The 16,518-nt window shown below is 34.7% G+C and overlaps 3 protein-coding genes across 3 annotated transcripts; 1 reads left to right on the forward strand and 2 right to left on the reverse strand.

Annotated features, from left to right (window-relative positions):
* Positions 1-28: 28 nt before the first annotated feature.
* Positions 29-529, reverse strand: LOTGIDRAFT_154731 (hypothetical protein; the record flags this gene model as incomplete). The annotated part of the gene is made up of 1 exon (XM_009063927.1): positions 29-529. The coding sequence occupies one exon, from the start codon at positions 527-529 to the stop codon at positions 29-31; it is 501 nt and encodes a 166-aa protein (XP_009062175.1).
* Positions 530-2,361: 1,832 nt separating this feature from the next.
* LOTGIDRAFT_107307 (hypothetical protein) lies at positions 2,362-8,649 on the reverse strand (the record flags this gene model as incomplete). Its single annotated transcript, XM_009063928.1, has 4 exons — positions 2,362-2,483; positions 2,807-3,173; positions 5,798-6,405; positions 8,409-8,649. The coding sequence occupies 4 exons, from the start codon at positions 8,647-8,649 to the stop codon at positions 2,362-2,364; spliced, it is 1,338 nt and encodes a 445-aa protein (XP_009062176.1).
* A 3,644-nt stretch (positions 8,650-12,293) lies between these two features.
* LOTGIDRAFT_99593 (hypothetical protein) lies at positions 12,294-12,491 on the forward strand (the record flags this gene model as incomplete). The annotated part of the gene is made up of 1 exon (XM_009063929.1): positions 12,294-12,491. A coding segment is annotated over one exon (198 nt), but the record flags the coding sequence as incomplete, so codon positions are not given.
* Positions 12,492-16,518: the final 4,027 nt, after the last annotated feature.

The following is a 16,518-nucleotide window of genomic DNA, read 5'->3' on the forward strand; positions in this document are numbered from 1 at the left end:
CCATGATTAGCTGCTCGTCCTACTCTTTCTATTGTGTTCTCACTCTAAATGCTAAATCAGCATCATTTGGAACATTTCTTATCGGTTCTTTTAAAACACTCCCATCACCAACATCGGGTATCCAACCTGAGACTGAATCGAAATCTTTAGGATATAAAACTGTTTTCAACATTGTGTCGAATTCCCCAGGGTGTTTAATTGTTTCTATCGGATTTGAACCAGCTTCCAAAACCATCTCGCTAAATAAAGATGGAAAGAAATTGTTTTCTAACGTTGTATTAGATTGTGGTACACGAGTTTCATTGGGAGTTCCATCTTTTATTTTGAAATCGCATCTGAAATAAGCATCGGAAAGAAGCAACCAATTCGATAATGAATTTATTTCGAAGGTAATTCTACCACCATCATTCAACTGGGATTTAGAACCAACAGTTGGTGAGATGATAATATAATCCTCTTTTTTCTTGTTAAATGAATAACGAATTGGATCGTATAATCTAAAGATTGGATCTAGTATTTTATTTGCCATTTTTAAGGTTAAAAAATTGAGTAGAAAATTGTGTTTCCAAAAAAAGAGTTATCTCCCTTCTAGAAGTTTCTAGACTAAAAATAACATTATCTAAAACGAGGCTATTAAAAAACCGGATGTTAAGCGAAACAAGGATGTTATTTTATATAAGGGTATTTTTAATATGCTTTTTTTGATGGAATGTAGGAATTGATTGAAGGTGTTTTTGGTGTAAGAATATATGAAATGTAGGGAGTTTAGGTGTAAGAATTTATGAAATGTAGGGTGTTTAGGTGTTTTTTAGTGTAAGAATTTATGAAATGTAGGGTGTTTAGGTCTTTTTTGGGACCTTCCAATATGGTCGCACTTTCCCCATGAAATGAAATGGAATGGGGAATTCCCGTGCGACCATATTGAAAGGTCTAGTACTACTAATGGGTTCTCTTATTTTCATTTATGCATATTATATATAATACATATACATTTTAATTTTTAATAATGATTGTCCGGTGTTAGGGTGTATTGAAACGAGTCTCAATGAAAGCACTGGTCTAGGTCACAGAGCAATAGATAAGTCTATTAATTATGTGAAAATTAGTTAGTCATTAGTATGATTTTAGTTGAAAAGACACATAAACAAACATACACTGCATGTTATATTATATACTGTATCGGTCTCACACTTCAAAGTTTCAATATTATGTCTTTAAACATGGTTTGGCTTATAATATCAATACGAAAATGTAGCAAAATTATCATGGGCCATTTTAGTCAGTAAGTAAACAAGGAATCCATTTTTAGCTTTAGAAATCTGTTCCCCGGATTCCCTATGCTTTTCCTAAACCTCGCACAATCTTCAAACTCACGAGCACTGGCGAAACCTAGGCCAAAGAAAAAGACATCAAAATACATATCATTGTTTTTATTATCACTATCTTCAAGTGGTAACGCTTGTCTATTTTTACTTTGATATGTGGTTTGATGGTTGGGTTGATTCACGACGTTTGTATCTGGAACATAATCTTCCATCTGTCCACCATCTTTAATAATAATCAATTCAGTTTCAGCTGGTCCTCCATTAGATATGTTTTTATGAGCTGAGTCTGAAATAAGGAAATTTAATACATCATGGGAAAATATATACCTTTGCTTGGACACAATAAATTTAGCTTTTAACCAATTCGGGTTTAGAGATAATGGTAATGTGATGCCAGACATCGTTGTATTTCTCTAAACGATAGAGGAGATAACAATTATTCCAAAATACCCCAATATATTCCTTGGATTCACCTCGAGAAAAGTGTGTGAACTAATCATGAAAATATATTTGATTGTGGTATTGAGAGAGAGTTTAAAGATTGGACGATCAGCGAATGAAGAGTAAAATGTTTTCAAAATTTAATTTACAAACCTGAAGCATCTTGAAGTATATTGTGAAGAGAAACAGCTGCAAATTCCTGAGTTTCGAGTACAGCGGGATAATTCTGTAAAGGAAGTTAGATTAGTTAAATCACTTAGTTTCGAATAGGACTTAACAGCTAGAAACACCAGCTTCATCATTATGTAGGATATGTTGCCACTTAAATAGATTGCTCGCTTTTGTCAATTCGCCACCAAATGTGTCAACTCTGCAACAATATTGTAAAAGAATTTTTTAAATGAAAATGTATTATTCTTTGAACGTGTGGTGACATACAGTCAATCGTAACAGATTGCGTTCAGTCAGCGAAATGTTCAGGAACATTATTTTATATTGCATAAATCATGCCATGTCAGTGAAGCATGCGGACTCGTTTGTGGTTCTGATTTATCTTTTTCTTTAATGATTCTACGGTGTGGTATTTGGAGGGCGATTAACACCAATCTACCTGTTTTTTGGCAGGAATTAAAAACATACATAATGCCCCTATAATAGGTGGAATACCAGCCACATGGAAAGCTATTTTATAATTTCCTAAATAATCGTACAGTAGACCTGAAATGGATACATAAAACATGATTGGTTCAAGTTGAGAAAAATATTTTTCGTGTGGCTCTAACCCACTTTCGCCGACATGGCTAGCTACCATGAATTTTATGACCTTCATTTTAAGATATCTGAGTTTTCTTATAAAAATGTACCGAGACGTGGTTAATATGGAGTATCTTGTCTAGTTCGGTTCGATCAATAACCATTAATGGGGGGGTCAAGAAGGGGCCAGAAAACCTTTTTATTTGATACTGGGAGAGGGGGGTGCAAAGCCGGGCGTAGAAGCCCCACTGGCCACTTGTCATTGGCACAATTAGATTATACATTACCTGCTATAGGAGGACCAACTGATAAAGGTATAGAAAATATTCCTAATAAAAATCCTATAGCTTGTGAAGCACCAGTAGGTCCAACTAAATCAAAGGCAATTGGTCCAACTAAACAGATGAACAATCCATCGCATATTCCAAAAACCAAGCACATTACTATTAACCCGTAGAAATTTACAGCAAATGGTATACACAACGTAGTTATTCCAATTGTCACCAGCGCTGATTGTTGCATCCGAACCCGATTCACACACGCTAAGTCGGCTAATTTGCCACTTATAATCCGACTCACTCCGGACGTTATTCCTATACATAAGATTAAATAACTACCATCGGATTCTGAAAATATATCCTCGGTGTGCCTGACCTGAAAAAACAGAACCAATGGGATAATGAAGACATGAATGCTGTAATTGAGGTCGTTAAATAGACTAAATAAGCGCTCTTTGCTTGTGCACACAAATCTTATATTTATTAAGTAAGTAAGGCTATAATGTATTCCCTAATATATTTAGATGCATGGCATTTATTACTATAGCTGTATGATACTAGAACAAGGTATGGAATTGAATAATATTGCTCTATGATACTAGAACAAGGCATGGATTGATTAATATAGCTCTATGATATTAGAACAAGGCATGGATTGATTAATATAGCTCTAAGATACTAGTAGAAGAAGGGATTGATTAATATAGCTCTATGATACTATAACAAGGCATGAGTTTGGTAAGCATAGCTATATGATACTATAACAAGGCATGGGATTGAGTAATATTGCTCTATGATACTAGAACAAGGCATGGGATTGATTAATATAGCTCTATGATACTATAACAAGGCATGAGTTTGGTAAGCATAGCTATATGATACTAGAACAAGGCATGGGATTGAGTAATATTGCTCTATGATACTATAACAAGGCATGGGATTGATTAATATAGCTCTATGATACTAGAACAAGGCATGGGATTGAGTAATATTGCTCTATGATACTAGAACAAGGCATGGATTGATTAATATAGCTCTATGATACTAGAACAAGGCATGGATTGATTAATATAGCTCTATGATACTAGAACAAGGCATGGATTGATTAATATAGCTATAAGATACTAGTAGAAGCCATGGGATTGATTAATATAGCTCTATGATATTAGAACAAGGCATGGGATTGATTAATATAGCTCTATGATATTAGAACAAGGCATGAGTTTGGTAAGCATAGCTATATGATACTAGAACAAGGCATGGGATTGATTAATATAGCTCTATGATACTAGAACAAAGCATGGGATTGATTAATACAGCTTAATGATACTAGAACAAGGTATGGGATTGATTAATATAGCTCTATGATACTAGAACAAAGCATGGGATTGATTAATACAGCTTAATGATACTAGAACAAGGTATGGGATTGATTAATATAGCTCTATGATATTAGAACAAGGCATGGGCTTGATTAATGCAGCTCAATGATACTAGAACAAGGCATGGGATTGATTAATATTGCTCTATGATACTAGAACAAAGCATGGGATTGATTAATATAGCTTAATGATACTAGAACAAGGTATGGGATTGATTAATATAGCTCTATGATATTAGAACAAGGCATGGGATTGATTAATGCAGCTCAATGATACTAGAACAAGGCATGGGATTGATTAATATAGCTCTATGATATTAGAACAAGGCATGGGATTGATTAATGCAGCTCAATGATACTAGAATAAGGCATGGGATTGATTAATGCAGCTCAATGATACTAGAACAAGGCATGGGATTGATTAATATAGCTCTATGATATTAGAACAAGGCATGGGATTGATTAATGCAGCTCAATTTTACTAGCTGGGCTCCGTTTTTTACTGCTGCATCTGCGTCATGTATATTTTATTGTGTTGAGCTAGGACTGGGATTGGTTACTATAGCTCAATGATACTAGGACAAGGTATGGGATTGATTAATATTGCTCAATGATACTAGGACAAGGTATGGGATTGATCAATACAGCTTAATGATACTAGAACAAGCCATGTGATTGATTAATATAGCTCTGTGATACTAGAACAAGGCATGGGATTGGTTACTATAGCTCAATGATACTACAACAAGGCATGGGATTGATTACTATAGCTCTATGATACTAGAACAAGGCTTGGGATTGGTTACTATAGCTTTATAATACTAGAACAAGGCATGAGATTGGTTAATATAGCTCAATGATACTAGAACAAGGCTTGGGATTGGTTACTATAGCTTTTTAATACTAGAACAAGGCATGAGATTGATAACTATAGCTCAATGATACTAGAACAAGGCATGGGATTGATTACTATAGCTCTATGATACTACAACAAGGCCTGGGATTGGTTACTATAGCTTTATAATACTAGAACAAGGCATGAGATTGATTAATATAGCTGCGTGATACTAGAACAAAGCATGGGATTCGTAACTACAGCTCTATGATACTAGAACAAGGCATGGGATTGATAACTATAGCTGCGTGATACTAGAACAAAGCATGGGATTCGTAACTACAGCTCTATGATACTAAAACAAAGCATGGGATTGGTAACTACAGCTCTATGATACTAGAACAAGGCATGGGATTGATTACTATAGCTCTATGATACTAAAACAAAGCATGGGATTGATTACTATAGCTCTATGATACTAAAACAAAGCATGGGCTTGATTACTATAGCTATATGATACTAGAATAAGGCACGGGATTGATTACTATAGTTCTATGATACTAGAAAAAGGCATGGGATTGATTACTATTAATAGCTCTATGATAAAAGAACAAGGCATGGGATTGGCTAATATAGCTCTATGCTACTAAAACATGGTGTGGGATTGGATAATGTAACTCCATGACACTAGAACAAGGCATGAGATTTGTTAAAATAGCTTCATGTTCCAAAAACGGCGATAGTGCTACTTTGCTTTCCTTGTTGGCTATTTCAAATAACTTACCAAATGAAAAAATGGAACGAAATATCCAAATAATGATATTGATCCTGATAAAACCCATATAACATATCCTTTATTTTTCCATATACTGACATTAAGATATTTTCTGGTCCACGAACAACAGTCACCACATCGGTCATATAGACTTTCTGTTGATAGAGAGAAGGATGGATGGTTAGATTCATTGTGAATTAATGGTTTCCATGTTAAAACACAGGGTATAAGTAATAGGTAAAGTCCTCCTAAAAACAGGAATGTGTATTTTAAATTTGCGGCTTCCAGAAGATACGGCACCCCTAGAGAGAGCGCTATGGTGAATGCAGAACTTCCAAACGTCACGAAGCCGTTTACGATTCCGATGCGTTTCTTAAAATAATGCCCCAATATCACTAATGAAGGGGAATAGGCGAAGGCCGAACCAACTCCTAAAATAATGCCATAAGTTAAATAAAGAAGCTCTAATTGTTCCACAAAGGCACTTGAAACCAGTCCTATCAATCCGAGCAGTGATCCAATTAAAGCAGTCTTTCGGATACCAAATCTGTCACTGACGATACTGGCCACCAGACACATTAGAAAGGATAAACCAATAGACACTGACCCGATCCATGCTGAAAATATAAATGGAAAGTGACATCAATTTAGTCTGTAGAATGAAATATGGTAGGGAGAAAGTAATATGGTGAGGAGAAAGTAATATGGTAAGGAGAAAGTAATAATGTAAGCAGAAAGCAATATGGTAGGGAGAAATTAATATGGTAAGCAGAAAGTAATATGGTAAGGAGAAAGTAATATGGTAGGGAGAAAGTAATATGGTAAACAGAAAGTAATATGGTAAGGAGAAAGTTATATGGTAAGGAGGAAGTAATATGGTAAGCAGAAAGTTAATATGGTAGGTAGAAAGTAATATGGTAAATAGAAAGTAATATGGTAAAGAGAAATTAATATGGTAAGTAGAAAGTAATATGGTAAGGAGAAAGTAATATGGTAGGGAGGAAGTAATATGGTAAGCAGAAAGTAATATGGTAAGTAGAAAGTAATATGTTAAAGAGGAAGTAATATGGTAAGCAGAAAGTTAATATGGTAGGTAGAAAGTAATATGGTAAGGAGAAAGTAATATGGTAGGGAGAAAGTATTATGTTAAAGAGAAAGTATTATGGTAGGGAGAAAGTATCATGGTAGGGAGAAAGTGATATTATAAAGAAAAAGTATTATGACAAAAAGAAAGTAATATGGTAGGGGGAGAAAGCGATATGGTAAAGAGAAAGTAATATGGTAGGGAGAAAGTAATATGGTAGGGAGAAAGCTATATGGTAAAGAGAAAGTAATATAGTAAGGGGAGAATACTATATAAGTAATATGGAGAAAGTAATATGGTAAGCAGAAAGTTATATGGTAAGGAGAAAGTAATATGGTAGGGAGAAAGTAATATGGTAGGGAGAAAGTAAAATGGTAGGGAGAAAGTAATATGGTAGGGAGAAAGTAAAATGGTAGGGAGAAAGTAATATGGTAGGGAGAAAGTAATATGGTAGGGAGAAAGTAAAATGGTAAGGAGAAAGTAATATGGTAGGGAGAAAGTAATATGGTAGGGAGAAAGTAATATGGTAAAGAGAAATTAATATGGTAAGTAGAAAGTATTATGGTAGGGAGAAAGTATCATGGTAGGGAGAAAGTGATATTATAAAGAAAAAGTATTATGACAAAAAGAAAGTAATATGTTAGGGAGAAAGTGATATGGTAAAGAGAAAGTAATATGGTAGGGAGAAAGTAATATGGTAGGGAGAAAGCTATATGGTAAAGAGAAAGTAATATGGAAAGGAGAAAGTAATAAGGTAGGGAGAAAGCTATATGGTAAAGAGAAAGTAATATAGTAAGGGGAGAATACTATATAAGTAATATGGAGAAAGTAATATGGTAAGCAGAAAGTTATATGGTAAGGAGAGTAATATTGTAGGGAGAAAGTAATATGGTAAAGAGAAAGTAAAATGGTAGGGAGAAAGTAATATGGTAGGGAGAAAGTAATATGGTAGGGAGAAAGTAATATGGTAGGGAGAAAGTAAAATGGTAAAGAGAAAGTAATATGATAGGGAGAAAGTAATATGGTAGGGAGAAAGTAAAATGGTAGGGAGAAAGTAATATGGGAAAGAGAAAGTAATATTATAGGGTGAAAGTAGTATGGTAGGGAGAAAGTAATATGGCAGGGAGAAAGTATTATGGTAAGGAGAAAGTAATATGGTCGAGAGATAGTAGTATGGTAGGGAGAAAGTAGTATGGTAGGGAGAAAGTTATATGGTAAGGAGAAAGTTATATGGTAGGGAGAAAGTTATAATGCTAAAGAGAAAGTAATATGGTAGGGAGAAAGTAATAAGGTAGGGAGAAAGCTATATGGTAAAGAGAAAGTAATATAGTAAGGGGAGAAAGCTATATGGTAAGGAGAAAGTAATATGGTAGGGAGAAAGTAATATGGTAAGTAGAAAGTAATATGGTAAGCAGAAAATTATACGGTAGGGAGAAAGTAATAAGGCAGGGAGAAAGTAATAAGGTAGGGAGAAAGTAATAAGTTGGGAGAATGAATAGTATATTGTATAATGAAAAAATAGTCAAAGTTACTTACATGTTTTAAAAGAAATACTGGGATCATTTCCTGCATACTTATCTATTAATTTAACATACAATATACCAAATATATTAACAATACCATGGACGGTTCCATTAGCACAGAATGATGTGATGGCTACAATCCATGCCCGGAAACCTCCATCTGGTGGGGAAAACTCGTGATAACTGTCTCTCCGTCGGCCCTTTTCCACTAAGTTGTTTTGTTCTGATTTATTAAGGGCATCATTATCTGCCATTCTGACCACAATGTATTAATGTAATATCCTTTACATAAAATCGGTGTGGTCAATCTGTTACCTAGGTCATTGCTTCTATAGATAAGTTACTTCTGTAACATACAGTAATACCACATTGTCATATTACCCTGGTCAGGTGGGTATAGTTAATCATTATACAATTCCTTTGAGTTTATACTACAATTTCGTCGATGAGATACCCACTATGTTAAATCATCCAAACATTACATCTTTCTGTAAGATATGGTCCAAAGTATTAAGACGTAAATCCGTCATAATCTGTCTTATAGACCAATGTCAACACTCAAAAAATCTCTCAATAGCATTTGAAATCCACCATGTTATATCGCAATATTATCCTACTGGTTAACAGAATGTGAATTGGCAATATGTCAGTCTTCTATGGTCAGGATGTTAACATCTACCAACGTTTAGTTTATTTAAACGAGGTGCAAAGTACGTTCGACACTATAACACTATATTGAGTATTATTGTCATCCACTGACAATGTCATAATACATGTAACCTTGACGGGTTATATAACTACAAATGTTGAAACCGGTTTTGAAACGCTGTCCTTGTTTAGCATGTAGCCTACTTTTCATACATCACATGATATTAAAAATTTCACTGCCACTAGACTGCTTGTAGACTAAATCCATGTATTTCCTGTCACCTAGGCCTATCTTCCATATTCAAAGCCATGAATTACACTTAGCATTTCATATCACCGAATGTTCTTCAATAACCTTAGTATATTATTAGACGCTAAAACATGTGTAACATTATATCGAATATAGTACAGCCCACACTCAACCGACTGGCTGCTAATGGAATTTCAGTGTAAGTTTGAGTTGTTGCTATTTGGAACCTTTTCGATCAATATCAATCAATTACTGTACCGTATTTACTGTAAAAAAAATAATGATACAAGCATGGTTTTTAACCCTTTTTCTTTTATCAATTAGAACAGATCTATGAATGATTATGTTCTCTTCTTGTGACCATGGCCAGTGCGTGTGATGGTAAGTATCTTCTATAACTCTCAACACAAATTATAGATCACGATTTGTACCGTATTTAGTTAGCCTGTTTCCCTTTCTCTACATACTCTTCCGGATATAGCCATTACTATACCGTACATACTATATAAATAATTCTACAAGCACGAATTTATCTCAGAATATCAATTACTGTAGTTTTTATAACGATGCGATTATTTATACTCTTTCAGTTGTTATCCTTCATTCGACATTTACTGTTCTAGATTTTAACTTAAAAAATCAGATTGAACTATCCATTAATAACTTTACCGTACTTATTATAATCAATAACCTTAAATTGAAAAAACTATACCGTACTTACTCTAAACAAACTGCCTAAATAGTAACGAGCACAAATAGCCATTTGTGTCAAATTTTAATCAAACATATATCCGTATTTTGCTTTTATACGACATACATTGCTCATTCTATAATTCACAACATTCTTCTTTATATCCAGTTTGTCTAGGTATTGGGTATCCCAGAATACCTCACCAGTTGTGGTTAATCTCATGCTGAACAGAAGAAAACATGAGAGATGCTTGCATAGATTTCTTTCGTATTATTTAAAAAATAATGTAGACTATTCGCGTTAATTTATTGAATCGCCCCCTCGTTGTTCACAAAGATCAATGATAAATAAATCCATAGTCACGTACCAATCGTATATTGTTCAATCTAGAGGGCCATATATCCAATATCATGTTTATCGAACCAGGCGATAAGCTTTATTTCAGCGATTAACTAAGATATTTTTTTTAAAAATCCCCTGTATGTTTGCTTTATCACCTAAAACAGCTAAATTTCAGGTATCTGTATCGGATAATTTTTCAACATGACAACTTTGCATTAGGCTCGTTAACACTTCATAAAATGTCGATATGACCGCTACTAAGAACAGAACAACAATGCTACTAATAATTGAATTAAGATGCTATCAGCTTCTTAGTCTCTGTCTAGACTATACCTGTCTATGAAGCTGTGTAGACAAGGAGGGACTGGGTGATAGGGGCTATCATCTTCTCAATTTAAATCTTCTATATTTAAGTGTCGTCGGTTCCTATTTTTGTCAGGACAAGAGATGGAATCTGATGCTATAGAATGGTCTTGTTGCATCAACAATATTTCGTAGAACAACCATTCTTAAATCATTCAGTGCATCTTAAAACAAACCCCCTTGGTTTGAGATACTTATATAACAGTATAACTGTATGTAGACTATATGAATACAAAAACACGGTATAATTGCTATTACTATTAATGATGCAGATGCTGTCATAGAATGAATGTTTAGCCAAGAGACGCAAGCTAAAAAAGAACTGTGATAGATCTACACAGAAACAGGGAAAATACGTTTTGTGAAAGTAGACTGCGGCGATTAAAGGGGCAGTATGAAAATATGTTATTTATTACTATGTTAAAATAAAATTATATATATTTGTTCAACCTCAATTTTTTTAAAAGGTCTTATGAAAGTACCTGGTGTAATAATTGCTAATTTAGCAGTTTAAACTAGTTTTGCTGTTGGACCTTATAAAGGGTCGATAATTTTTGTTGAAACCTGAATGTTTCTATACATATTGGCGTTTAATTTTTTTTTAAATTATTTTGCCAACACAAACCAAAAACTTACCAACTGGAAAAGGTTTACGAAAACGTTTCAGAAAGTTTTGGTGGTCTTAACAGCAGGCATTTTTTTTCCTTTTGGTTCAGATAAGGTAAAGGTCGCGTATCTTTAGATTTTGAGATTGGGTCATTGGTGGCGTGAAGCTGTGGTTAATTTTATTTGTTTACTTCACAGAACTGTACCGATCAGTTTTCAGCTCCATTTTTGAGGAGTTACTTGGGATACCACAATGACCTTCGCACAATAACGTGATATCAATCCAAGTTTCATTGAAATTGTATAGTAAATATAGAACACTACCAATGTACAAGTCTACAGTAGTTTGGCACTAAATAATAACCTTGATCTTTTATAAGTATGGTAAGATAAATATACCAATTGCACTATATTAGCCATGAAGAAGAACCGAAAGGGACATCGAATTATCAAACTCTGTTGCAGGGTGACAACATAATATGTTCCAGAAGGGCGATCATGACCATGCTAGCAATGCGTGGCACAGTACTTAAAGTGAAACTCTCATTCAAGGAATATTTGGACTTTGTATTTCGTTTCGTGTTATTTTTAGGACTTTCTGTTTTTGAGTAAACGGAACATCTAGATCAGCATTTTAATCACATTAATAGAAAATACCCCTAACCCCCACTTTCAAATGTTTTAACCTTAGAATAGCCTGTGGCTCCCTTGGAAAATTTTGCTTTTCATATTTATATACGTTGCCCAAACATAGGTTGCAGAATGCACCACATCAATTCAATTTTTCGACAGTTGCGACTGTGACACCTCCACGTGGTTGCCGCATTTTGAATTCAGCCTCGACAGTTGCCCCCCTCCCCCTCCCCTCCGCATCGAGTCGGTCTGCCCCCAAGTTGTACCCTCAGTCTGGTGCCGCCACTGACTCTCTGTGTGCTGCAATTTCTTGAGAAACAGTAATTTTGTGTGTAAGAATTCTGAGTGAAAACAACCATGTTTATATTGTGATATTCTTCCATGTCAATGTACAGCTCTACCAAGTCAGTGTACCAATCTACCATGTCAGTGTACCAATCTACCATGTCAATGTACCGATCTACCAAGTCAGTATACCAATCTACCATGTCAGTGTACCAATCTACCATGTCAATTTACCGCTCTACCAAGTCAGTGTACCAATCTACCATGTCAGTCTACCATCTACCATGTCAATTTACCATTCTACCATGTCAATGTACCATTCTGACATGTTTATGTGACATTTTACCATGTCAACGTAACAAGTGGGATTGTGTTTGTTTGTTTGTGATGAAAATTCATTGTTGTCTGTTAATACATATCCATTATGACGTCATAATAGAATGAACGTCATTTTGGTTCAGATTCCATTTAGTTTTTCAATTTCAATCGCTGAAGCAGTATTTTTCAGTTGCTCTCAGAACTCTTCTGACAATCTGTATCAAGACAATGACCGTTATGTAAGTTAATGTACTAAATTACTCTCTTCGTTCACTGGTTATTGTTTTGTGAATCGAATATTAGCTCCATATAGTCTGGTGGCCAAAGTACATAAAATGTTTCATTTTTTTTTCTGCTTCAGATAGCCCATCTGTACACATTTCCATCGGGTGCCACTTTGGCTTCCTTGGGAATTTTTTTTATCGACCAAATTCAAAATGGCCACCGTACTCGATATTCCGAATACTAACTTTGCTCCTAGTGCACCATAATTTTTGTGTCAAAATATATGTTTTCAGGGTCAAGGAATTCATTTAGGTTTCGGGGAAGGGAGGGTTTGATTCTCCCAAATGTACAGGCCTAGGGTGGAGCAGACATTTTATTTAGAAATTAGGATTAAGGGTCTTGATATTGGGTTTTCTTCTGTTCTTATTCTGATAAAAATAACTCGCCCGTTGGGCGAGAAGTATAGTATCTGTTATGTACTGATTGTTTTTAGTTTACTATGAACAATATTATCATTTAAGCACTTATTTTTTGAATATGCAACTATCATTTTCTGCTTATAGACATGGGGGAATTTCTCTTGAAGGCTCTTATAGTGGGCATGAACTATCTTACTTGCTCGATTGCTGGTTGTATTAAACGGGACAACAAAGGGTGCTATGCCTACATTATGATGAATATTTAGTCCTATAGGTCTTGCTGTATTCAATGTCTCAATCCAATGGGCTTCCCTAGATTGACGGAATTTGGTAGTTTCATCTTCGGTCAAGTCAATTTCTATAAGGCTTTGTTGAAATAATATAGCCTTTTTAAAAATTCGACTCTATAACATTTTATGTAATTTACAATGATTTAGATATAAAAACTATAGCATGTAATTTCAAAATCACTTTTTTGAAAATAATGTGTGTTCTTGTTAAGTTGTTACTATCGGGGACAATATCAGGACAAGTTTCTGCGATGTATCGACTCAGCGATATAATATACGTAACCGAAAGTTAGCTGAAATTGCTATACAATTTATATAGCATACACAATGATACAACAGTTATATCTAGAACTATTTATAGATCAGTTTATTTGATTAATTAAGTTCGGTTAATTAACAGGAACTCCTCGGTGTAAAATACCACTGGTTGTCAGATCGATACCTCGGTCACAGTATCCAAAGGTCGACAACTCGTCCACTTAACACGAACAACATGCATAGGAATCAAAGATTTGAGACATCCAAACCAATATTTGGTTGTTTTAGTACTGAGTGGGAACGTTTCTGCAAATAACAAAGCACAGGATACAATAATTGCCCATCGACTGAACTAATTGCAAAAGAAAAAGTAATATTGTTTAACAACCGATCAATTCCATGACTGCAACCAAATACTACTATACACCATTTCCCTTTGGATATATTACTTGCCCCCCTATACAATTTATATAGCATACACAATGATACAACAGTTATATCTAGAACTATTTATAGATCAGTTTATTTGATTAATTAAGTTCGGTTAATTAACAGGAACTCCTCGGTGTAAAATACCACTGGTTGTCAGATCGATACCTCGGTCACAGTATCCAAAGGTCGACAACTCGTCCACCTAACACGAACAACATGCATAGGAATCAAAGATTTGAGACATCCAAACCAATATTTGGTTGTTTTAGTACTGAGTGGGAACGTTTCTGCAAATAACAAAGCACAGGATACAATAATTGCCCATCGACTGAACTAATTGCAAAAGAAAAAGTAATATTGTTTAACATCCGATCAATTCCATGACTACTATACACCATTTCCCTTTGGATATGTTACTTGCCCCCCACCCCCCCTCCCCCTTCCCCCTTCCCCCTTCCCCGAATAATCAAATCTGGCTAGGGTCCCGTTGTGAAGCAAATGAATGAAGATTCTTAAGTGGAAACGGAGTAATCAATACTTTCACGAGGCGAACACAACTTTAATTATCAGCTGATTGTCGGTTTAACGACCTAATTTCGCGATCGTCAAACGAAGATATAGAGTTGAAGATTATGTTCTGTTGTTTGTGATACAGGAAGGACGTTTCGATGTTACCCAGTGGGTGACCTATCTTATTTAATTCATTTAGTTCCATTTTGAAATTTGACTGAATTTCTTGTTTATTGGAAGTAAACTTATTCCTTCGTTTCCTTTATTATCTGTTTTTCTCAGCGTTCGTGGTGGAACAATAGAGTTCGACATTTTGGCATAGGATTCCGGAAATATTATATCTGTTTGGTAAGTTTGCTTCATATTAGCCTTCAGCAATATTGGAATATAAAAAAAAATCTGATTAAAGATATCATTTCATCATATTTCCATATATCTAAAGTAAGAGTACCTCTACGCTTAGATGTGTGACAAGGCACGTGTCGTTATTTCTCTTTTCTTTACATGTAGGCCAACCGTTGGCTGTAATACAGAAATGAAAGTTGACAAGAATTATGACAGTTGAATGGTGTTTATCTATATAATACATACTTATTAAAACAGAAATGAATACACACGAAGGTATTTAGAATGCCCTCTATTTGCCACTATTAAGATCAGGACTTTTCAACCTAGTGGTAATTTTGAAATTTTTAGGGGTTAATGAAATGCTTTGTAGGCTTGCAGTTAATCAAGGCTACTGAAAGGGGTAATAGAAAGAAAAATGTTTAAAACCCCTGGTTTTGATAATCTACATCTCTTTTAAAAATGCACATTTCATAAACCCATTATGATCGACTATTAAACATCCTTTACAACAACAGACTGACTGATATTAAATGGAGTCAACAGTGCCGGGTGGCTTATGGGGCTTTCTTGAGTCTAACACTACTTATTGGAAAGGCTTGATAACTGCAGTGCTTTGCTGTTGTTGGGTGTAAAACTTCTCAACTAGTTTGAAAGCGAACTGAAATTGAACAAACAGCTGATTATGTTCGTACTTTCAAACCAAGTTGGAAGTTTACCAAGTACGATATGTTAATAGAGATGCATGAGCGACAACTTTGATAGAATTAAGACTAATTTACCGAGTGAACCGTAATTTTTTATATTGATATGACAGGTCGAGAGGTAGGGTTAAATCGTTATAAACCCGGGGTTAGCAGAGGGTTAATATCTCATTTTAATTCATTTCTTATGATCGGCAGAAAGACTGTAACCTAGATAATTAAGATAGATTTGAGAACATTTTCACATAATGAACACTGGAACAGCCTTAGCAGCAGATCGTTAAAAAACTAAGTATATGCATATGCATTCATGCAATGATGATCGTGTAATCCTTATTCATGGACCACCAATCTTCCAGGTAAGGTCAAGTTTATGGCTTCTTTACATAACAAAACGGGCATCCTTCAAGATATCTAAAAAATTAAAGGAAAATTTCCAGTGCCAATTTATACATGGAATACCACTTCTAAGATTTAAGACGTCACAAATAGCATGAATGCATAAGTAACGTTATGTGTTAATTAAACGCCGGTAAGCTAGTCATGAGGGCTTGATAAACATGGTGGTCAAAATACAGCATCAGGATTTATATAGGTAACTAAGTTCTAGGTTCTAATGATAAAAGTTAGGGTTCTTGATTTCACAATTTGTCATTAAATTATAGGTACCATTGTTAGGACAATAGATATTTGCTATAAATAGGATTATTTCAATTAGTTGGCCTAGTCATTATCAGGTAGAAGAACAAAGAAAATCGGGCAAATATCGATCAATCTCTACTGGTTTTTATATGTCATGATTAA

This window comes from Lottia gigantea (assembly GCF_000327385.1).
Source record: "Lottia gigantea unplaced genomic scaffold LOTGIsca_6, whole genome shotgun sequence".
NCBI lineage: Eukaryota > Metazoa > Mollusca > Gastropoda > Lottiidae > Lottia > Lottia gigantea.